General features: G+C 51.9%; 1 protein-coding gene across 5 annotated transcripts in view; it reads left to right on the forward strand.

Annotated features, from left to right (window-relative positions):
* RYR1 (ryanodine receptor 1) overlaps positions 1 to 23,946 on the forward strand; it is a 1,245,571-nt gene that overhangs the window by 693,746 nt on the left and 527,879 nt on the right. For all 5 annotated transcript variants that reach the window (XM_085625233.1, XM_085625235.1, XM_085625236.1 and 2 more), the window contains exon 60: positions 23,455 to 23,576. In XM_085625233.1, coding sequence (XP_085481359.1) covers positions 23,455 to 23,576 — 122 coding nt within the window. The remainder of the gene's footprint in view (positions 1 to 23,454; positions 23,577 to 23,946) is intronic.

Genomic DNA, 23,946 nt, shown 5'->3' on the forward strand with positions numbered 1-23,946 from the left:
TCGGACAGGTGGGTGCTGCAAATCGTCCGAAGGGGCTACTCCCTCCCCTTCGAGACGACCCCTCCAGCCATGCCACCGCAGCACCACCGTATCTCGGGGGATCATTTGAATCTTCTCCACGAGGAAGTTTCGGCCCTCTTGGCCAAAGGGGCCGTCGAGCGCGTTCCGAGTCCAGAAGTAGGTCGTGGTTGTTATTCCCACTACTTTCTGGTTCCCAAGAAGGGCAAAGGGGGCCTACGCCCTATCTTGGACCTCCGGAACGTCAATGCCTTCCTCCGGAAGGAAAGGTTCAAGATGTTGACTTTGGCTCAGGTTCTAGCTGCCCTAGACCCCGGAGACTGGATGGTAGCGTTGGACTTGCAGGACGCATATTTCCACATCCCCGTCCTGCCGGCCCACCGGCGTTACCTGCGGTTCACGGTGGGCCAAGAGCACTTTCAGTTTACCGTGCTCCCCTTCGGCCTCACCAGTGCCCCTCGGGTGTTCACGAAAGTGATGGCGGTGGTCGCAGCTCATCTGCGCAGATCAGGGGTTCCAGTCTTCCCCTATCTCGACGACTGGTTGTTGAAGGCGGGCTCGCCCCAGGCAGTCGTCTCCCACCTCCAGACTACGGCGGATCTCCTGCATTTGCTGGGGTTTTCCATCAACGTGCCGAAGTCACACCTGAGTCCCTCTCAGACGCTCCTTTTCATCGGAGCGGTTCTCGATTCGGCGCAGTTCCGGGTCTATCCACCGGAACAGCGGGTCCGGGATATACAGGCCCTGATTCCCATCTTTCGGCCTCTATCCTGGGTTTCGGTCAGGCTAGTGTTGCGGCTTCTGGAGCTGATGGCCTCCTGCATCCTACTAGTGCATCATGCCAGGCGGCGCATGCGGGCTCTGCAGTGGGACCTGAAGTTTCAGTGGGCCCAGCATCACGGCAACCTGTCCGACCATGTCTTGATCTCGGAGGGCACTGCACAGCAGTTGCGGTGGTGGCTCACGGACCGCGATTGGGTCATGGGCAGACGCCTCTCCCTTCCCCAACCGGAGCATGTCGTAGTGACGGATGCGTCCCTCCTGGGATGGGGTGGCCATATGGGAGAGGCGGAGATCAGAGGCCTCTGGTCTCCGGCGGAGTCTCGCCTCCACATCAACCTGTTGGAGTTGAGAGCGATCCGGCTTGCACTGAAAGCCTTCCTTCCCTCTGTCAGGGGAAGTGTCGTGCAGGTGTTCACGGACAACACCACCGCCATGTGGTATTGCAACAAACAGGGCGGGGTGGGGTCGTGGACCCTTTGTCAGGAGGCCATGCGCCTCTGGACGTGGCTGGAACACCAGGGCGTCACCCTAGTGGTTCAACATCTGGCGGGCTCTCTGAACACCAGAGCAGACGAACTCAGCCGCCGGTGCATGATGGATCACGAATGGCGTCTGAACTCCGAAGTGGCGCAAGGTCTCTTTCAGCAGTGGGGAGAGCCTTGGTTAGATCTATTCGCCACCGAAGAGAACGCGCAATGTCAGCAGTTCTGCGCGTTGGAATTTCCAAGGCGGCACTCGCTCGGCGACGCTTTTCGTCACGAGTGGAGTTGCGGTCTGTTGTACGCCTTTCCGCCTATACCACTTCTGCCCAGAGTGCTGAAGAAGATCAGGCACGACCGGGCCCAAGTCATCTTGGTGGCTCCGGATTGGGCACAAAGGTACTGGTATCCCGAGCTACTCAGTATGTTGACCGATCCTCCGATACGTCTGCCCCTTCGGGAGGATCTTCTGTCGCAGCAGCAGGGGACGGTCCTCCACCCGAACCTGTCCAGCCTCCACCTCCATGCGTGGAGATTGAGCGGCGGCAGTTGATGCCATTTGACTTGCCTCCTGAAGTCTGTGATATCATTCTGGCAGCCAGGCGTCCCTCCACAAAGACGGTATACGCCTGCCGGTGGAACAAATTTGTGGCATGGTGCACAGCAAAGGCTGTGGATCCCCTTTCCGCCCCTCTTTCTGAGGTTCTCCTCTTTCTTCTTTCTTTGGCCCGGCAGGGCTCTGCCCTGGGCACCCTGAAAGGTTATCTTGCTGCCATCTCTGCCTTCTTACGGCTTCCTGATCAGCCTTCTCTTTTCAAGTCCCCTGTAGTTTCACGCTTTCTAAAAGGCATTACTCACACGTTCCCTCCTGTCCCTTTTGTAATGCCTCAGTGGGACTTGAATCTTGTCTTGACATTCCTGATGTGCGCTCCCTTCGAGCCTCTTCACAATTGTCCTCTTCGTCTTCTGACTCTTAAGACTGCTTTTCTGGTAGCCATCACCTCGGCTAGACGGGTGAGTGAGCTCCAGGCTTTATCTTCAAAGCCTCCTTTTCTGTCTGTTCATCCGGACAAGGTTGTCCTTCGGCCTCGTCCCTCCTTTCTTCCGAAAGTGGTGACTCCATTTCATCTTGGGCAGTCTGTCACCTTGCCCACCTTCTTTCCGCCTCCGCATCCTTCCAAAGAGGAAGAGAGGCTCCACCGTCTGGACCCAAAACGTGCGCTCTCCTTTTATTTGGACCGCACTAAGCAGTTCCGGGTGGACGACCAACTTTTCGTTGGATACGTGGGTGCTAAGAAGGGTAAAGCTGTGCACAAACGGACCATCTCTCGGTGGGTCGTTTTGTGCATCAAAATTTGTTACTCTTTGGCTAAAAAGGACCCTCCTGTTGGGCTGCGCGCCCACTCCACTCGGGCCACTGCGGCTACTACTGCTTTGGGACGGGGTGTCCCTTTGCAGGATATCTGTCAGGCGGCGACGTGGGCTTCGCTACACACGTTTGCCAGGCATTATTGCCTTGACAGCCAAGTCCGGAGGGATGGCTTCTTTGGCCGTTCTGTCCTCCAGGACTTTCTGGTGTGATCTTGGTTCGCAGACCCACCACCGGGGATGGTATTGCTTGGGTATCTATTCTAAGGTGAGGAATCTAACTAACGTGTTTCTTTCAGATGAACAAGTTACTTACCTTCGGTAACGATGTATCTGTAAGAAACATTAGTTAGTTAGATTCCTCACCGACCCACCCATCCTCCCCGTTCTGCGAACTGACATCTAGGGTTAAGGTTGTCCTTTCAGGCCCCTAGATTTTATTTTTGGCACCAGTGTCGGTCTTTGCATGGCTCTGCGTTCCTGGCGCGGAAGGCTATGTACAAGAACTGACGTCAGCGCGCGAGGGCGGCGTCTAAGTACTCCGACGACGTCATCCCGGCGCACGACGCCGACGACGGACGCGGAGCCACAGACGACGCCTAGCGACGCGCAAGGGGTATTGCTGACGAAAAATCTTCCGGATCCAGTCTGACGCCTGGGGATATTCTAAGGTGAGGAATCTAACTAACTAATGTTTCTTACAGATACATCGTTACCGAAGGTAAGTAACTTGTTCTTCAGCGCCGCAGGGCCCCCAGGGCTCCATGGCTGGATCCGGATCGGTGCCGGTCGACCTTACCACGTCTTCTCTGGCGCCGAATCCATTGGCGACACCTCCGCTCCTTCCGACGCCGGTTGTGTCACCAGCTGGCGTCAACCCCGGCCTCCACCTCGACATGGACACAGAGCCGGACCGGAACCGACCGATGCCAGTACCGGCGCCGGCCGTTACTTTTGTACCTCTGTTCTAACCTGGTGTTCCTTATCGCCCTGAGTGGCAGCAAGAGGAGGGTGAGGAGGACTGGGAGGGGTCTATTGAGAGAGGAACTGGGTGAGGCCAGTGGTCTGGATACATCCCCAGACCTTGGCATGCTTCCCCCCCTATCGTGGCCACAGAGGCGGGATCCTCCTACGCTGTAGGGCGGCTGAGGCCTTGGGCCTTGAGCTACCTACGGTAGCAGTCAGGACTAACCTCCTGACTGAGGTGCTTCAACCAGCAGCAGCCTCTCCGGAGCCCCTGCTGCTGTTCACTGATGCATTCACAGACATCCTTCTGGGCACCTGGTCCAAGCCCAGCACAGGGGCTCCTGTGGATAGGATGATTGCCCGACGCCACCGCCCGGCCCCGGGCGACCCCACTTTCCTCTCCCACCACCCTACCCCTGAGAGCTTGGTGGTCCAAGCCTCAACGTCCAAAGGTGCATTCCTTACTGCATCCCCAGATAAGGAATCCAAGAAGCTTGATCATTTTGGGAAGAAGATGTTTTCTTCTGCCAGCTTAGAACTGGGGTCGGTGAACACAGCATGTCTCTTGGGCCGTTACACCCACTCTGTGTGGGACACGGTCACACAGGTGCTGCCACAGTGCCAGGAGGTGGCCTGGGCCATTCTGTCCCGTGCAGTTGCTGAGGGTAGAGATGCAGCGAAGTTTGCCATACGATGTGGGCTGGACACCGCCGACTCACTAGGGAGGACGATTTCGATGTCGGTAGCCCTGCGACGCTACGCCTGGCTGAGGTCCACTGATTTTTCAGGTGATATCCAATCAACTCTTTTGGACATGCCCTTTGAGGGCCTGTTGGACTTGGCCCTTGTTGCAGGGTCATCCCTAAACTTTTTGCCTCCCTCCTGTATTTTTTCTGACCTGGTGTTGGCTGTTTTATGACTCTGGGCACCTTACCACTGCTGACCAGTGCTAAGGTGCATATGCTCTCCCTATGGTAAAATGTATTATGTGAATTGACTTCCATGTTTGGCTTATTTGGTTTACTATCAGTCCCTAGTAGAGTGCACCAGGGGTGCCAAGGGCTTGTATATCCAAATGCTGCTAGTGGGCTTGCAGCACTGGTTGTGCCACCCACAGAACCAGCGGGGTAAAATGTGTCTAAGGTCTGCCATTGCAGAGCCTGCATGCAGTCTGGTACTGTCATGCTGACTGGGCAAGTGTCCCCACTTGCCAGTCCCCAAACCTTCCCTTACCTTCATATTAGTCACCCCTATGGTAGGCCCTAGGGCAGGGTGCATTGTATGGATAAGGTAGGACATGCCCTGAGGTGTGTGGCATGTCCTAATAGTGAATTACAGCCATTTTCGTTTTCACTATTGTAACGGCTACCTGCTCTCCATAGGCCAGAATGGGCTACTAGATTATAACACTCTATAATCCTAGCAGGCTCAGGAAGCATGGTAGAAATTCATGTTTAGTATGCCTGAACTCAGAATAATAAATTACATCTTTTAGTAAAGGTTATTTTAATATCCTGGGTTTGCAAATGCTACTTTAAGAAAGTTAGCCTTTGCGTGCCTAACCATTTCAGTCCGCCTCTGCTGGGAGGGGTTATCTTCTTTGTGTGTAGCTTGAGTGATAGGGCTGGGAAGTTCCAGGAGACAGGCTGGGGCTACCAGGTGGTGAATAGAAAGATTACACCAGGATGGGTGGGAGGAGTGCACCTTGACTCTGAATAGGGCAGTGCTCTCCCACCACAATGCTGGCTCCACCCCCTGGGGAGCGTCTGATGTCTCTGCCCTGCCTGCTGAAAGAAGAAGCCAGAGTCCCAACAACAAAGTGCTCCTCACTGAAAAGAACTGGACTGGGGTTATGCAAAGGCCCCCCTGGCCTGTAAAGACAAAAGAAACTTGGTATAAATGTAGGAGCCCTGCTCCTAAGAAATCAGATCATGATTGAACCACGAAGGAACTCTGCCTGACTAGAAGGACCTGGAAGAAGCTGAAGGAGGAGTAACTTTCCCTGACCTGGGGGATTGGCCTGCAGTTGGTGCCTTGCTGAGAAAGGAGAGGAAAAGACTGAAAGAGACTTTGAACTTTGTTTTTCAACTATCTCCAAGGGCTTGGAAGAAGAGCTTGCCCCCTGAACTGAGTCTCAGGACCATTGGACTCATCTGCCTTCCAAAATTGAGTTGCCTGGACGATCTGTGCTTGTTTCCCGCTGGATTTGGCCCCAGTACGCCTCGTACCCTATCCGCCGCGAAGCCGTGTCTTTGCTGCCCGGCACCGTGCGTCTACGCTGATCCAAAAGCGTTAGTACGCGCCGTATCCCTCCCGGCCGCATTGCACCTAACCTTCCCCGCCGATTCGAGACGTAAAGACCTGGCTGCCGAACCCTGTACGCCGGACCCAAGCTCCATCGTCCCGCAGGTACGGTCCGTACGCTGCTAACGTACTGCACCGTGCCGTGCTCAGAGCCGAGAAGCCGCAGTACGCTGATCCTCCCCGTACGCTGTACGGCGCCGAGAAGTGTCGCCGCCTATCCGCACCGAAGGTACGGCTCGAACGCCGAACGTCACGGACTCTGCAAGCTGATCCGGGCCATCCGCACGTATCCCTGAAGGTCCCGTTCCAACGCCGCGTCCCGACGCCGCGACCCGACCAGCATCTGAATACGCTGCCGAACTACGACCCGGACCCATCAACTTGTCCCGCACTGTCCGTCGCGGACCCCACGAACTTAAGGTACTTTGTTCTGTTCGCACCGCAGCGTGCGCGTCACGGACCCCGGAGTCCGCACAGATTGTTTGACTCGTACTTTCTTTGTTTTTAATGCGGACGAGTCGCACACCCAGGTACGAACCGTACAAAGCCTGAAAAGAATTGAGTAAAAGAAGCCTATTTTTGTATTTTAAGCCTTTTTACAAGAACATTGAACTTTGAAATAATACTGTGGTCATTTCTAATCGTTATTCTGGTCTTGTGCTAAGCCTTATATAAAGAAACCTATTTTTGATATAACCTTGACTGGTGTCCATTTGTGGTGTGTCATTGTATTACTGTATGTGTTCACAAATGCTTAACCTATGACGCCCTGAGAATAGTCTTGACTGCTTGCGCCACACTACCTAAAGGTTGAGCAGGGGTTATTTGAAAGGGTGATCCCCTTACTCTGACTTAGAAGTAAGAGTCCCTGCTTGTCACAAGTGCATACCTGTGCCAACCAGAGATTCCCAATTCTAACAGGGCTGACGATTGTTTGGTGACAAAGCGGACAAAGCACTCGAGCACCTTAAGGATTCTAGGGCTACGGCCAGATCCTTGGGCCTCGCTATCACCTCTTGCCCCGCGCAGTCCGCTTTTTGCCCCTTTCGTGGCTGCGGAAGGGGTGTCCCACCACGTTCCACCCAGAGCCACAGGCCGCAGGCCTGCGCAAGCTTAACAGCCGCTGCGCTGCCAGGGACGTGGGACCCAGCCCAGTCGTGGGTCTGGGGGCCAGTGGACAGGCCAGTCCAACAGCGCCCCCTCTGCAGCAGCCACCAAACCTTCCTAGTCCGACTTTTCAGTGCCACCAGTTACCAGTGGGCGTCATCACCTCCCCCATTGGCACAACATCATGTCAGATAGGTGGGTTTTGCAGATAGTCCAAAGGGGTTACTCCCTCTCCTTCGAGACTACCCCTCCCTCCATGCCACCTGCTTTCCATCGCATGTCGAAGGATCACTTGGCCCTTCTCCATCAGGAAGTTGTGGCTCTCTTGGCCAAGGGAGCCATCCAGTGAGTCCCTGTGCCAGAAGTAGGTTGTGGTTGTTATTTCCACTACTTCCTGGTACCCAAGGACAAAGGCCTGCATCCTATCTTGGATGTCAGGGATGTCAAAGGCTTCCTCCAGAATGAAAAGTTCAAAAAGTTGACATTGGCTCAGGTCCTATCTGCCCTCGACCCTGGAGACTGGATGATAGCGTTGGACTTGCAAGATACCTATTTTCACATCCCGGTCCTGCCTGCCCACCTGCGTTAGCTACGGTTCACAGTAGTCCACGAGCATTTTCAGTTCAGTGTGCTCTCCTTTGGCCTTACCAGTGCCCTTCAGGTGTTAATGAAAGTGATGGCGGTGGTCGCAGCTCATCTGTTCAGATCAGGGGTTCCAGTCTTCCCCTATCTCGATGACTGGCTGTTGGAAGGCGAGTTTGCCCCAGGCTGTCGTCTCCCACCTCCAGACTACGGCAGACCTCTGGCATTTGCTGGGGTTCACTATCAACGTGCTGAAGTCACACCTGATTCCCTCTCAGAAGCTCCTTATCATCGGGGTGGTTCTGGACACAGCTCAGTTTCGGGCTTATCCTCCCCGAACAGCGAGCCCTGGATTTTCGGGCTATGATTCCAATCTTTTAGCCTCTATCCCGGGTTTCGGTCAGATTGACCCTGAGGCTGCTGGGCCTCATGGCCTCCTGCATCCTGCTGGTGGATCATGCCAGGTGGCATATGCGGCCTCTGCAGTGGGACCTGAAGTTTCAGTGGGCACAGCATCAGGGGAATCTTTCTGATTGCATCCAGATCTCGGAGGGCACTGCACACCAATTGCAGTGGTGGCTAACAAACCAGGATTGGGTTAATGGCAGGTCCCTCTCCCTTCCCCACCCAGAGTTTACAGTGGTGACAGATGTGTCACTTCTCGGGTGGGGTGGCCACATGGGGGAGGCGGAGATCAGATGCCGCCAGACTCCACATCAACCATCTGGCGCTCCGCGCGAATCGTCTTGCATTGACAGCATTATTTCCTTCTGTCAAAGGAAGAGTAGTGCAGTTGTTCACGGACAACACTAACACCATGTGGCATTGCAACAAACAGGGTGGGGTTGGGTCGTGGACCCTCTGTCAGGAGGCCCTTCGTCTCTGGAAGTGGCTGGAACATCAGGGCAAGTCCTTGCTTCCAGGCAGTTCGCTCCCTACGCCGCGTAGCTCCACCAGACTGCGCCCGTGCTCCAGCCCAGCTGCTGCCAAGTTCGAGGCCCGCCTCCACCCGCAGGCTACCACCTGCGCCTCATCCCTGGTGGCCAGTGGTAGGCCTTAGGTCTGCTTTTGCCGTTTTTCACTGTGCCTGCTTTTCACGCTTCTGCCCGTTTTATTGTGTTTTATTGTGCTTTTGTACCCTATTTGTGCCCTTCTGGTGTTTAGTATTGTATTTACTGTATGTATTCTCTTCTTTGCCCCTTTGTGCCTGTCTTTGCCTCTGTACCCTCGCCAGACCCGCTTCCCGCCGCTGCGTCCCCGCCCCCGCTCCCATTCGACCGCTCCCCCCTCCCAGCTGCTCCTGCCTCCCAACTCCCCTTCTTTTGGCGGCCGCTGCGGGGTGAAGGGAGCGATCCTTGACCCTGCTTCCAGGCAGGTCGCTCCCCACGCCGCGTAGCTCCACCGGACTGCGCCCATGCTCCAGCCCAGCTGCTACCAAGTTCGAGACCCGCCTCCACCCACAGGCTACCACCTGCACCTCATCCCTGGTGGCCAGTGGTAGGCCTTAGGTCTGCTTTTGCCGTTTTTCACTTTGCCTGCTTTTCACGCTTCTACCCGTTTTATTGTGTTTTATTGTGCTTTTGTACCCTTTTTGTGCCCTTCTGGTGTTTAGTATTGTATTTACTGTATTTATTCTCCTCTTTGTCCCTTTGTGCCCGTCTTTGCCTCTGTACCCTCGCCGGTCCCACTTCCCGCCGCTGCGTCCCCTGTGGCCCCGCCCCCCCTCCCATTCGACCGCTCCCCCCTCCCAGCTGCTCTTCCCTCCTACCTCCCCTTTTTATGGCGGCCGCGCCGCTGGCGCGCCGAAGGCAAGCCCGTCTGCTCCCGTCCACGTCTGGGCAGCGTCCAGCACCAGAATCCCTGGCCCCCACGAACACCACAACGCCCGACTCCGCTACGATGCCAGCACCCTTCATGCACTCATCCCCGGACGAGAACACACCTGCTACCGGGCCCGAAGCGCACCCAAGGACCTTTCACCTGCCGGAACTGCAGCCTCACCAGCACCCGGCCCACCAAACCACCAACCAAAGAACCCAACTACCTCAGATGCATCCTCAACGCCCGCTCCGCCCGCAAACACGCCATCGAACCCCGGGACCTTCTCGACTCTACCTCCCCAGACGTCGCCTTCCTGACGGAGACCTGGCTGAACCCAACCTCAGCTCCCGACATCTCCATAGCCATCCCAGAAGGCTACAAGATCACCCGCAGGGACCGCACCAACGGCGTAGGAGGGGGAATCGCCATCCTCCACAGGAACACCCTCAGAGTCTCGACCAACACCGACGACACCCTCAGCACCGCCGAACAAATGCACTGCCAGATCCACACCGATCCCAACACCACCCTCAGAGGAGCCCTCGTCTACAGACCCGCCGGACCCCGACCACAGTTCAGCGACTCCATCGCCGACTTAATCAGCACACATGCCCTCACCTCCACGGACTACAGCCTCCTCGGGGACCAGAACTTCCACCTCGAGAACAACAACGACACCAATTCCACCACCCTGATCGACAACCTTGCCAACCTCGGACTAAGAGCTTGTGACAACACCCACCCACACCGCTGGCCACACGCTCGACCCCATCTTCACCGCAAGCCCCCACATCTCCTTCAACCACACCACCGAACCCCATTGGACCGACCACCACTGCATCCACTTCACCTTCAGGAAACCCACCACACACCACCGCAACCAACAGATGCCTCAACGCTGCTGGAGCAAAGTCACCGAAGACCAACTAACCACCACCCTCGCTCAGAGCCCACCCGCCGACCCCACCGACCCCACAACCTCAGACAATGGATCGACGACTGCGCCAACACCCTCGCCCCACTCAAGACACCCTCCAACAGCCACACCAGCAAGAAAGCCACCTGGTTCACGAAGAACTCCAGGCCTCCAAACGAACATGCCAAAAACTGGAGAAGAACTGGCTCCACGAACGAACACCGGACAGCTACGCAGCCCACTAGAACTCAGACACCATCAACTCATCAGAGCCGCCTAGAGGGCCTCATTCAAAGACCGCCTAGATAACAACGCACACAACAGCAAAGAGCTCTTCAACATCATGAAGGAGCTCTCCAACCCCAGCTCTAACACCAATGACATCCCGACTTCGCATGACCTGTGCGACTCGCTGGTCACCTTCTTCCACCACAAGATCGCCGACATCCACGACAGCTTCAACGCCAAGACAACCACCACCCCCACGACCACCACCTGCACCAACCGCCTGCTCTCCTGGACCAGCATCAATGACGAGGACACCAGCGAGATCATGAACACCATCCACTCCGGATCACCGTTAGACCTATGCCCTCACCACATCTTCAACAAAGCCTGCACAGCCATCGCACCCCATCTCCGGAAAGTAATTAACATCTCCTTTGAGACAGCAACCTTCCCGGAAAGCTGGAAGCACGCAGAGATCAACGTCTTACTCAAGAAACCCAATCCGGACCCCAAGGGCCTCAAGAACTTCCGACCCATCTCCTTGCTCCCGTTCCCGGCGAAGGTCACAGAGAAAACAAACAACTGACCCGCTACCTCGAGGAGAACAGCATCCTGGACTCGTCCCAGTCCGGGTTCCGCAGCAACCACAGCACCAAAACCGCCCTCATTGCCGACACCGATGACATCAGGACCCTGCTTGACAACAGAGAAACAGCGGCCCTCATCCTCCTGGACCTGTCAGTCACCTTCGACATGGTCTGCCACCGCACACTACAAACACGCCTACATGACGCCGGGATCCAAGAGAAGGCTCTGGACTGGACCACATCCTTCCTCTCCGGCAGAACTCAGAGCGTCCGCCTTCCCGCCTTCCACTCCAATGCCACCGAAATCATCTGTGGCGTACCCCAGGGCTCTTCCCTCAGCCCGACACTGTTCAACATCTACATGGCACACCTCCCCTGCGTCGCGCGACAGCACGACCTCAACATCATCTTCTACGCCGACGACAGCCAGCTGATCCTCTCCCTCACCAAAGACCCGCACACCGCCAAAACCAACCTCCACAAAGGAATGAAGGTCGTCTCCGAATGGATGAGGTACAGCCAACTGAAGCTGAACTCGGACAAGACGGAGGTCCTCATCCTCGGCTCCACCCCCTCAGTCTGGGATGACTCCTGGTGGCCGACAACACTAGGAACAGCCCAGACACCCACCGACCATGCACGCAACCTAGGGGTCATCCTCAACTCCACCCTCTCCATGACTAAGCAGGTCAATGGCGTCTCCTCATCCTGCTTCAACACCCTCCGAATGCTCCGCAGGATCTTTAAGTGGATCCCCACCGAAACGAGAAGAACAGTCATCCAGGCCCTCATCACCAGCAGGCTGGACTACGGAAATGCCCTCTGCGCAGGAACGTCGGCCAAGCTCCTGAGAAGACTGCAACGCATCCAGAACGCCTTGGCACGTCTGATCCTCGACATCCCCCACCGCAGCCATATCTCACCCCACCTGAGAGACCTGCACTGGCTCCCCATCAACAAGAGGATAACCTTCAAGCTCCTCATCAACGCACACAAAGCTCTCCACAACACCGGCCCAGCATACCTCAACAGACGACTCAGCTCCTACACCCCCACCCGCCAGCTTCGCTCCACTGGCCTCGCCCTCGCCACAGTCCCCCGCATCCGAAGAACGGCCGGCGGCGGCAAATCTTTCTCCCACCTCGCCGCCAAGACCTGGAACACCCTCCACATCAACCTACGGCAGACCCAAGACCTACTGGCCTTCAGAAGACTCCTCAAGACCTGGCTCTTCGATCAGTAGCAGCACCTTGAGACCCTCACGGGTATGTAGTGCACTTTACAAATATCTTGATTGATTGGTGGTTCAACACCTGGCTGTTTCCCTGAACGCCAGGGCAGACGACACACAGCCGCCGGTGCATGATGGATCACGAATTACGTCTTCACTCGGATGTGGTGCAAGGTCTCTTTCAGCAGTGGAGAGAGCCTTGGCTTTGATCTATTCGCCACTGAAGAAAACGCGCACTGTCAGCAGTTCTGCGCATTGGAACTTCCAAGACGGCACTCGCTAGGTTATGCTTTTCATCGTGAGCGGAGTTGCAGTCTTCTATACGCCTTTCCCCCTATACCACTTCAGCCCAGAGTGAGATCAAGCGCAACCGGGCCCAAGTAATTCTTGTGGCTCTGGACTGGGCATGAAGAGTCTGGTATCCCGAGCTCTTGAACATGGCCATCGATCCTCCGATCAGACTGCCTCTTCGGGAAGATCTTCTGTCACAGCAGCAGGGGATGGTCCTTCACCCAAACCTGTTTAGCCTCCACCTCCTTGCGTGGAGATTGAGCGGCAACAGTTGATAGCTTTCGACCTTCCTCCCGAAGTCTAACGTTACCTTGGCAGCCAGGCGTCCCTCCACCGAAACGGTATACGCTTGGAGATGGAACAAATTTGTGGCATGGTGCACAGCAAAGGCTGTGGATCCCCTTTCTGCCCCTCTTTCAGAGGTTCTCCTCTTCATTCGTTCTTTGGCTCAGCAGGGCTCTGCTCTGGGCACTCTTAAATGCTATCTTTCGGCCATTTTGCCCTTTCTTCCCCTTCCTGATCAGCCTTCTCTTTTCACGTCCCCTATTGTAAATCGCTTCCTTAAGGGTATTACTAACCTGTTTCCTCCTATTCCTTTCGTAATGTCCCAGTGGGACTTGAACCTTGTTCTGACTTACCTTATGTGCGCTCCATTCGAGCCGCTACATAATAGTCCTCTGAGACTATTGACCCTCAAAACTGCCTTTTTGGTTGCCATTACCTCTGCTCTCAGGGTGAGTGAGCTTCAGGCTCTTTCTTTTAAACCTCCTTTTGTGGTTGTTCATCCGGACAAGGTTGTACTTTGCACTAGACCTTCTTTTCTTCCCAGAGTGGTTATCTCTTTCCACATAGGACAGACCATCACTTTGCCCACCTTCTTCCAGCGCACGTACCCTTCTAAAGAGGAGGAGAGGCTCCAAGGTCTGGATCCAAAATGTGTGCTTTCATTTTATCTGGATCGCACAAAACGATTCCGGGTGGATGATCAGCTCTTTGTTGGCTATGTGGGTGCCAAGAAAGGTTGGGCAGTGCAAAAACGAACCATCTCTTGATGGGTCGTTCTATGCATTAATATTTGTTATTCCATGGTGAAAAAGGAACCTCCAGGTGGGTTGCGTGCCCATTCCACCAGGGCGACGGCAGCCACTACAGCTTTGGGAGATAGATTCCCCCTTCATGACATCTGCTATGCAGCTTTTTGGGCTTCTTTGCACATGTTCACTAAACATTACTGCCTGGACAGCCAAGTCCGGAGAGAGGGCTTCTTTGGCCGCTCCGTTCATCAGGACTTCCTGGTGTGGACTTGGTTTGCAGACCCACCTCCGGGGTTGGTATTGCTGGGGTATCTATTCTAAGGCAAGGAATCCATAACTAATAGTCTCTTTCAGATGAACAAGTTACTTACCTTCGGTAATGATATATCGGTAAGAGACATATATTAGTTAAGGATTCTTTACCGCCCCACACATCCTCCCCGTTCTGCAAACTGACTCCTAGAGTGAGGGACTCCCTTTCAGAGCCCTAGTTTTATGCACCTGTGGTCAATGTCTTGCATGGCTCAGCACTTCTGGCATGGAATGTCGTGTAAAGAACTGATGTCATCGCGCAGGGGCGGCGTCTAAGTAGATACTGCGACGTCATTCAGGTGATCACGACGCCAACGATGAATTAGGAGTTGACTGACGCCACCTACCGACGCGCAGGGGTACTGCTGAAGAAAAAATTCTCCTGACCCAGTCAGACGCCTGGGGGTAATTCTAAGATAAGGAATCCATACCTAATATATGTCTCATACAGATATAGCGTTACCGAAGGTAAGTAACTTGTTCTTTAGGGTCCTGAACCTGCTGAGGCGATATTAATGAATTTCATCAAATGAATATTTAGGCCTGTGTTTTCTGGATTTAATGCCACTATGATGCTCTGCCGGCAGGTCCAGACTCCCAATTTCCTCCATTTGGGCCTTAGTTTTAATGTGCGTGAGCACGTCATCTTTAGGCAGATGCATTATACATGCTCCAAAGATTCGTCTAACATGCCACAGCCCTTGAATTTAATGTCCTCTGATGGCGCCGCCAGTGAGCTAAGTGTTTCAAAAAGTGCCACTCGCCCAGTTTGAGTGCCATAAATCTTAGTTTTAGGTGCAGAGAATATGTTCAAGCCAGATATAACGATGGGGAAGCCGGCTGATATGAGTTGATCACAGCCCATGTATCCTTGCTTTTGGCTAGAATTGCTCTGTCTTCTGAATATGAACAGAGTTGGATTTGTTTCTTCATATTTAGTTTAAAAGCCTTTTCACTTAGTTTAGGTCCTACAGTTCTCTTGCTGACAATTGCTACATACAGTCATTAAAAACCGGTGATGTGACCCGTCTGGTCCACTGGAACTGATGTTTGTCCATAACAGGGATTCCAGGGAGCCAACTCTAGCATGTCTCAGCTAGTGGCATAGGTTAAGGAAGGAACCAGCACTTAATGTTTGATGGTTGAGAAGGCCAAGCTCCAATCAGATCTAGGCTGCAGACGAGTTTTTTGGCAGCCGCAGCACTGTTTTATAGATCTTCGTTACATGTTGGTTCAGCGCAGTGCTGAGCTTCCACAAGCGATTTTCGGATCCTTAGGATAGGGTAGTGGCTATCTTAGCTCACATGACTTCCAGAACTGGAGCTAGACTTAGACCTGTCAGCTTTCTTGAAAGTTTGCATAAGCTGACTTAAAGGGTCATGTCTTTTGTAGCGATTCTCTCAGGTACTTAGCGAAGGCACCCTTTGCAACAATGTGGATCCCCAACGTACTTATATGTCTGGTCTGCTGTGATCTGGAGATTATTGCATGTCCAGCTGCCTCCTTGGTACCTTTTCCTGCCAAATTTGAACACTTGTGTCTTCTTTAAGGTACAGGAGGCTGAATTGACTGAGGAGGACCTGGACCTCCCCTGAAACCTCTGAACCCTCTCAGGGGGAATAAAGGGTGACCTACCACTAAGGCCTTATTCTGTACCCTCAGTACTATTCCCTGTGTGTGTGTGGGGTGGGGGGGGCGGGGGTAGAGTTCTCCAGTGAGGGGTCTTCAGATTCCTCCTGGGCATGATCAGAAGCAGAGTCATGGGTGTTTGACACCCCTGGCTCATCTTCTGGAGCATCACCACCCAAACCTTACACATCCTGCCCATCTGACCCGTCAGGATTCTGGAGGTCATCCTGAAGGAGCATTTCGAGATGATCTATGCTAGGATTGCTACCTGTCTTGAGTTTCCTAGATGCACAAAGGGTCCTACGTTCCTGAAACCTAAGACCGCTGTATCTAGAGGGTTGAGCCCCTCTGGACTCACCAACCTGAGACATGGTACTAGGTGTAGTGTGGTGTAATGCACCTACCTAACCTAGTGAACTAAACGTCCTAAGATTGGAGAAAGGGTTGTGCTAATACCCTTAACAGCCAATCCAAAACGTTCAGTAGAACTTACTTGATAAAAGTATTTTATATGTGCCTTGCTAGTGATGGTTTTTGATGTAACCTTCACTTAGATTAAGTGGTAAAACAGTGCAGGCGTTAATCCCAACCACTGCACACCAATGTAGGAGGCTGGCTTGGCATATGGTGCACACTTATTTAAGTGATGCACCTTGCACTAATCCAGACAACCCTTATGGTGACTTTAGTAGTCTTTGATAACCACAGAACGCTCTCAAAGTAGTAGCTGTGGAGCACAGCCTTCAGGCTTATCTTGAAGGAGTGTAAAGAAGTTTGTTTTGCCACATTTAATTGACAGTGTAGATTAGATTAAAAGAACCACACAGTGTTTTATAAAAAATAAGTCTGTTTATTACCCAACACAATCACTAACACATTACTATATAGCTCCTACCCGGAGATATCAACACAATACACTAGAATACTTCAAAATAATCAGGTAAGTAGCACAAATATACACTGGTCTCCAGTGGGAAACCAAACCATAACTAAGAAAGTGGAATGCAAACTTCAAAGGAGAATGGGACGAGAACCAGAAGACTCATTGGAGCTGGGGACACAAAGAACCATCCAAGTTAAGTACCCAGAAACCCCACGGAGGCTGTGTACAGAGAGGAAACACAGCCGGTTGCCCCATGTAAGTCAACGGAGAAGTTGCGGTTTCAGTTTTAAAGAAGAAGGACCCTTCACGGAGGACCCAGAGGAAACCTTTTGGAAGACAGAAGGTTGGAGAGCCACCCCGCCTGTGGATACCCCAGGAACCAGGTTACGTGCATGAGGGAAGCGGTGTGCATAAGGGTGAAGTGACGTCAGAACCTGACGTAGAAGACGTCAGGAGAAGACTGTGAAGGAGACTGGTGGAATCCAGTGGTGGATTCTGGAAGTGAAGAACCTGCAAGCAGAGGGGACAGCGCCTATTCCACTCTGAGGTGACCAGGAGGCAGGGAAGCACAATGCCCACCGATGTCGGGAGGTTCCGAAGAGATGACAGTGACCTTGCTGCTGCAGTTGTGAGGACCAGGTAATGCTGAGGAAGGAAAGGAGCTGTCCCACATTGGGTGTCAGTGTCTAGGTGGTTGGTGTCCGGCGAGAGTACCAACAAGCCTTGGTAGCCGCAACTGTTGTGGAGCGCGAAGAGATGCTGTCATTGGCACCAGCAAGGTCCTACGGACTCACCAGGTGCAGGAGAGTCAGAGCAGGCCCAGTGCAAGCAGAGTAGCCCACTGAAGCAAGAGAAGACCCTCAGGAGGGCCCACAGGCCGAAGGCACAGGAGTCACAAGAGGACCTAAAGACCAAAGATGGAGGCCAACAGTGCAGAGGTGACGGAGAGGATGCTGATCTTGGGTAGATGAGGGGCTGGAGGTTCTTGTATCCTGAAGAACTCTGGAATGCTGATCCAACAAGCCTTGGCAATGGCAAGTCGACACAGGGGACATGAGTTGGTCCCATTGGCTCTGACGAGGGATACTGTCCGCAAAATTGCTGAGAAGAAGGTCAGGCCTCTAGGGAGCTTCAGAACCACCACCTGTGCTGCTGGGCCTCGGGAAGTCCGTGAGATGTCAGGAGCAGCAGACCGATCAGATTCGTTGTGGTGCCTGCAGATGCAGGGGAGTGACTCCTTCCCTCCAAGGGAGATTACTTTGTATGTCCTTGATGCCCACAGGCCTTCTGTGAAACCTGGATGAAGCACAGACACAGACGACGCAAAAGGTTTGAAGAACAGCGAGGCCACGAGCAGCAGGAGTCTTCCTTGATGCAGTTTCAGATAAAGTCCGAGTGTCCAGACGGTCGAAGAGAGTCTTGTCCCACGATGAATCTAAGGACCCATCCACAGAGGATAAATAAAGTACTCTAGGAAATGCATTGGAACAACTCAGGGGTCACTCCCAGAGGAGGGGCTGGACCGAGGGGAGGATACTCCCCTGTTCTTTGTCCAGTTTCGCGCCAGAGCGGGAACCAAGGGTTCATGAATTGGCTTAAACCGGAGCAGGGCACCAAATGTGCCCTTCAAATCAGTCTGGTGGCGCTGCAAAGCGCCTCACCCCAGCCCAATACATTAAGTCCTGTTTGGGAGGAGGTTACACCTCCCTGTGACAGGAAACCTATTGTTCTACCTATCCCCGCTTCAGCTCAGCTCAGCAGCAGGAGGGCAGAATCGTGTCTGTGGTCGGCAGCAGCACTAGCTTGCTGGCAGACCCTGAAATGCTGTTACCGGAAGTACATGGGGTCTCCTAAGAAGCCCCTCAGTTCATGAATCATACTTCCAGCACCAAAATCGGTGTTGAGGTATGAGTGCAACATGTTTGATACCATGTTTGATTCGTAATGACTATATACCTTACAATGACTGACCGCATTTACAAAGCCTGGAGAATCGACTCACGGGTTTATAGGGGTGTCCTGATAATGCAGGGGCACCCTCACGCTTGTAACCAAGCCCCCTGCCCTCACAACTGAAGAGCTTGCCATAAGGGTGACTTATAGGTTTTAAGTTCAATGACCTCAGATATAAGGAAACTTATATCTGTCGTGAGCAGTGCAAGCACCAGCTAACAGAGGCTGCAATGGCAGGCCTGTAGTCACAGTTTAAGTGGCCTCCCATAGAGGGCACAATACATGCTGCAGCACATTGGAGATTCCCGGTGTACCTATGCCCTGGGTACCTCAGTACTATATACTAGGGATTTATAAGGGTACACCAGTTGTCAATGCTGGAGGTACCAAATTACTTACCAGAGCTAACTTAGAGGAAAGAAAACAGATGCTGGGGTCCTAGTTAGCAGGAGCCCAGCAGACTAAGTCAAAAACACGCTGACAACAGGAAAAAATTGGGGTTAACCATGAAAGCAGATGTTACTTTTCTACATATGCCACCGACCGGTGCGCAGGGGTACTGCTTACAAAAAATCTTCCAGATACAGTCTGACACCTGGAGAAATTCTCAGGTAAGGAATCTGTGGCTAGGTATATTCTCTACCAGATAAGGTGTTACCGAAGGTAAGTAACGTGTTCTTTTCTATCAGTACAAGAAATTCAGGATCTCCAGAGGACTAGCTTACTGGTGACATTGACTCTCTGAGCCAGTTTTAAAAGCAGCAAGTCCTGTCCTTTCGAGGCCGGAGACGGGGCACTGGTACTAACCATAGAGGCCAGCAGGGACTACAGTCTTCCAGTGTTTCCTTCCTCACTGCAGTGGCTACCAAGCCGCTGAAGTTTGCCCATAACGACCCATGACAGACTGGTATTAAACAAGATCTGACATATTTGCTCCCCAGCTGGAGATCCATAGCGTCCGACAGATATGCACTACAGATTGGTCAAGTGAACTATGCCTTTCCCTTTATTTCCTCCCCACACCACCTTCCTATCACACCAGAGTGATCTTCAGAGGATTACTTTGCAGTCCTGACGTAGGAGGTAAATCTGTTACTCTCAGAGGGTGCCATTGAATCTGTACCAGACTCAGAGAAAGGAGAACGGTGCTGTTAGCACTTCCTCGTTCCAAAGAAGGATAGGGGTCATGAGCCCATTTGGGAACTCCTCACATAGAAGGACAAATTCAAAATGCTCTTGGTGGCTCAAATCCTCTGTTCTCTGGACTCAGAAGACTGGATAATGTCCTTGTACAAAGAGTATGGGTTTTTCTGTATTCCTGTTTTGCAGTTCCATAGGTATAACTTGCAGTTCAAGGTGGGCCAAGATCATTATTTGTTTGCCATGCTCTCTTTTGGTCTTACTTCGAACGTTCTGGTGTCATCTAGCCTTATAGCCTGCCGTATAGGGCTATGCCGACCATTAAAGTCTGGTCCAACCTTTAACAGGGGAGCGGGACTTTAACAACTGGTATAGCCCACTACAGCAGGCTCAAAGGCCTCTCGGAGCTCGAGTGGGTTGAAATCCCTGAGGCTCCAAAGTCTTTGATTCACAGCTGTTGCTGTGATTATTCACCAGCTAACAGCCGTGTGCAGGGCCAGTGCTGTTAGCTGTTAAACATTCACAGCAGTAGCTGTGAAAGGAGGCGGAATTAATTAACTGCTTCTCCATGGGCTTGGCTAAACTGCCTTTTATTGTTCAGCTGAGTCAGGGAGACCCAGGAGCTGAGCAGCATTCCCCCTCCTTCCTTCAGAGGCTCAAGTGATTCTGTGAGCTATGGGAGGAGGGAGGGACGGGCTCCGGTGTGCCCTGCACCACAGCTACTGCCTTTTGCTCTCCCCTGCCTACTCCATATATTTTGGAGAGGCAGGGGAAAGACAAAGGCAAAGGCTGTGTATTAGGATATTGAAATGATGAGAGAAGCGGGCCTATACCAATTACAATAGGCCGCTGCTGCTCTATTGTCTTCAGTGGAGCTCTCAACATTTCAATGACCTAATAAAAGTGATGGTGGCAGTCCCTGCTCATCTTCGGAGGTTGGGGATATGCAAATTCCGGTCCCTCAAAGTCACCATTAAGCCAAAATCCTACGTGTTCCCCATTCAAAGGATTCCATTTGTATGTGCAGTTCTTGGCACAGTGGCATTTAGGGCCTTCCCTCCACTGCTAGTCCTAGAAATTCTGGATATCATCATGATGTTTGAGAATCAGTCCTGCGTTTCAGTGAGTATGGCTTTGGCTTCTTGGTTTCCTGGACTTGTGTAAGGTCCTCATTGTAAACAACAGGTGGCAAATGCAGGCCCAGTTGTGTATCCTCAGATCCCAGTGGGCCCGGCATCAAAGCAACTTTTTCGACTCCACCCAGATTCCGAAGGAAACAGAATAGGAATTGCAGCAGTAGTTAGTGGATGCTAACTTGAGCTGCGGCTAGCCACTCTCTCTCCCCCATCCAGATTTCTTTGTGGTGACAGGTGCATCCCTGCAGGATTGGTTGGGCTATCTTGGAGAAGTGAAGATCAGCCCTCTGGTCTCCTGCGGAAAGTGAGCTCTATATGAACGTGCTGGATCTTCAAGCGATCCATGTGACCCTCAGAGCCAGCTTGCCATCCATCAAAGAGAGGCTGGTGTACGTCCTCACAGGCCACACTACTGCCATGTAGTAGCAAGGCAGAGTGGGGTCCTGTATCCTGTGCCAGGAGACCCTACACCCCTTGAGATGGCTGGACCAGCAGAATATCTTCCAGGTCGCCAACCACCTGTCAGCGCCCCTGAATGCCATAGTGGATGAACTAAGCAGGCGTCATCCGGCAGTGGTGTCTCCTCCCTGATGTAGTGCAGGGAGTGTTCGGTCATTGGGAACCTCCCTGCCTAGATTTATTCAAAACCGGTGAGAACACAGTGTCAACAATTTTGCATTATGGAGTTTCATCTAAGGCATTTGTTTGGCTGAAATGGAACGAAGTGCTCTTGTCTGCTTTCCCACCACACCCTCTCCTACCTCGAGTTGTGAAGTAGATCAGGAAAGACTAAGTGCAATTCATTCTTATTGCACAAAACTGGGTTTTGGAAAGTGTGGTAGTCAGAACTTCTGAGCATTTATCCTCTGTTCAGGCTACCACTTCGGAAAACCTTCTCCTCCACATGGCAGAGTCCTGCATCTCAGTCTCTGCAAACTACACCTGTGTGAATGCAAATTGAATGGTGGCAACTGAATATGTTTCTTTTGGTGACTGGGTTGGTTGATGTCATCATTGCAGCCAGAAGCCCTTCCACACATTTCATTTATACAGGGCATTGATTTAAATGTGTTGTATAGTGTGATGCCCCATATACTCACTTGTTACAGTCCAAACTTTCTGATGGTTTTTGTTTGTTCTTTTGTCAGCCCAGTGAGGTGTTGAAGTAGGTACTGCGAAGGGGTATCTATTGGTCCTTTTGTTCTTTCTGTGTTTACTGGACCAGTTTTCTTTGTTTAAAGTTGGAATGCCTTTTATTAATGGATTCAACCACGTTTCCCCCAAATCATTTGTGATGCCCAAGTGAGACCTGACATGTTTAATGGGCAAACCCTTTTGAGCCACTGCACTGCTACTCCTTAAGGATCTTAACATTGAAAGCAGTTGTTTTTTTTGCCATCATGTCTGCGTATTGTATATGTGAGCTGCAGGCATGGTCTGTTCAACCACCCTACAGCACTTTCTTTCCTAACAAGTTGATGTTAAGGACACAAGCGACCTTCCTTCCCAAAATTGTGACACCCTTACTCTTAGCCAATCGATCACTCTGCCAGAGTTCTTTGCTCTGCCGCACCTCTCAAAGGAGGATGAGAGATCAGCCTTTATGTGAAGAGGGCTTTACATTTTCACATCACTGATGCAAAAGACCAGATGACGAGCTCTTGAGGAAATGAGTGAAGCGGCTGTGGCAGTATGACAGGCACGTGTTTTCATTTCTGAATTAGAAGAAACGAATCCACAGTTGCAAGCCCTCAGGCCGAATAGCTGTGACTCAAATTTGTTAACTACTACTTGATCTTAAAATAAACACCCCATATGCTATTCTAAGGCCTAAGGTCATTTCTGACACACAGGAAAGCTTGCCCCTAACTCTGTACTGAAGCACTGGTTCAACTGGAACATCATTTCACTAAGGGAAACGACCTTTACCACTACTCCTTAACAACGAGGGGCCTGAACCATGACCCCTCAACCACTTATGCATTTACAACTACCTAGTCTAAACAAAGACATGTCTAAAGAACAACACATAGACCTTCCATTCCAGCATTCCTATGTTTGTCTTTTTCTTCCTCCGTTTTTAATTTAGAGCATCCTACCATTGGTGGGTGAAATGTCCCCCTTCTGCATTGGGCTGTACCAGTTGTTGAAGGCCCTCTTGCTTGTTTTAGGCCCTCACCTGTGCCTGCTGCCTATAACTCAGGTTCAGGGCCTTTAACAACTAATAAAGCCCTCAGCAGCAGGCTATAATCCAAGTGCACACTCATATCTGTTGTCATGTCTCATACAACATATTCAGATGGAAGACTGCCGTGACAGCTTTCTGTGTATTTGTGTACCCGTGTCACCATGGAAACTATGTCTCCTTACAACTGTATGTCTTTGGCTATAGTTCACATAGGAATAGAGGAGATGTTCAACACATTGCAGAACACCCATCAAATAAAGTTATGTTCCCTGTAGCATTTATGAGAAAGGCTCTGTTTCACCACTTCAGGAGATTATTCAATCCCCTTTGCAGCATGATTCTGTCTGATTGCTTGGGTATTACTGGATGTTGCTGGTGATTTGGATGTACAGATAAATCCTGACCAGCCTTTTATTATTCTACAATATCTCGTCAAAGGATTGAATTTGCTGCTTTCCCTACACCGACTGTCACATATTTCTTGTTCTTCATTTACAGATCCTACTCCCGCTCATCAACCAATATTTTAAGAACCACTGCTTGTACTTCCTGTCTACGCCTGCTAAACTCCTGGGCAGTGGAGGACATGCATCCAACAAGGAGAAGGAGATGATCGCGAGGTAAGAACTGTCAGCAAGGGATAAACCAGGCTGCTCGGAACTTCTCTAACTCCATGCTGTTAAGTTTATTTTCCTCTAAAAGAAACCATTATGAAATTTGTTGTTTTCCACTGGAGACATTTTAGGGGCACCTCAGTGTGGATGAGACCAAAGCATCAGCAGTGCCTCCTATCATGGTATCTTTTATGTGCTGGGATGATTTTTTATGTATATTAACTTTGGCCACAAGCAGAGCTTATCCTTACCTTCTTACCTAAAGAATGAGCCTTTATCTCTGGGTTGTCCATTAGTGCATACAATCAAAGACATTTCCCACAGAACGCTAAGCAAATTGTGACATGAATGGCACTGGTACTCTCACTATTTGTTC

This window comes from Triturus cristatus, chromosome 9 (genome assembly GCF_964204655.1).
Source record: "Triturus cristatus chromosome 9, aTriCri1.1, whole genome shotgun sequence".
Lineage (NCBI taxonomy): Eukaryota > Metazoa > Chordata > Amphibia > Caudata > Salamandridae > Triturus > Triturus cristatus.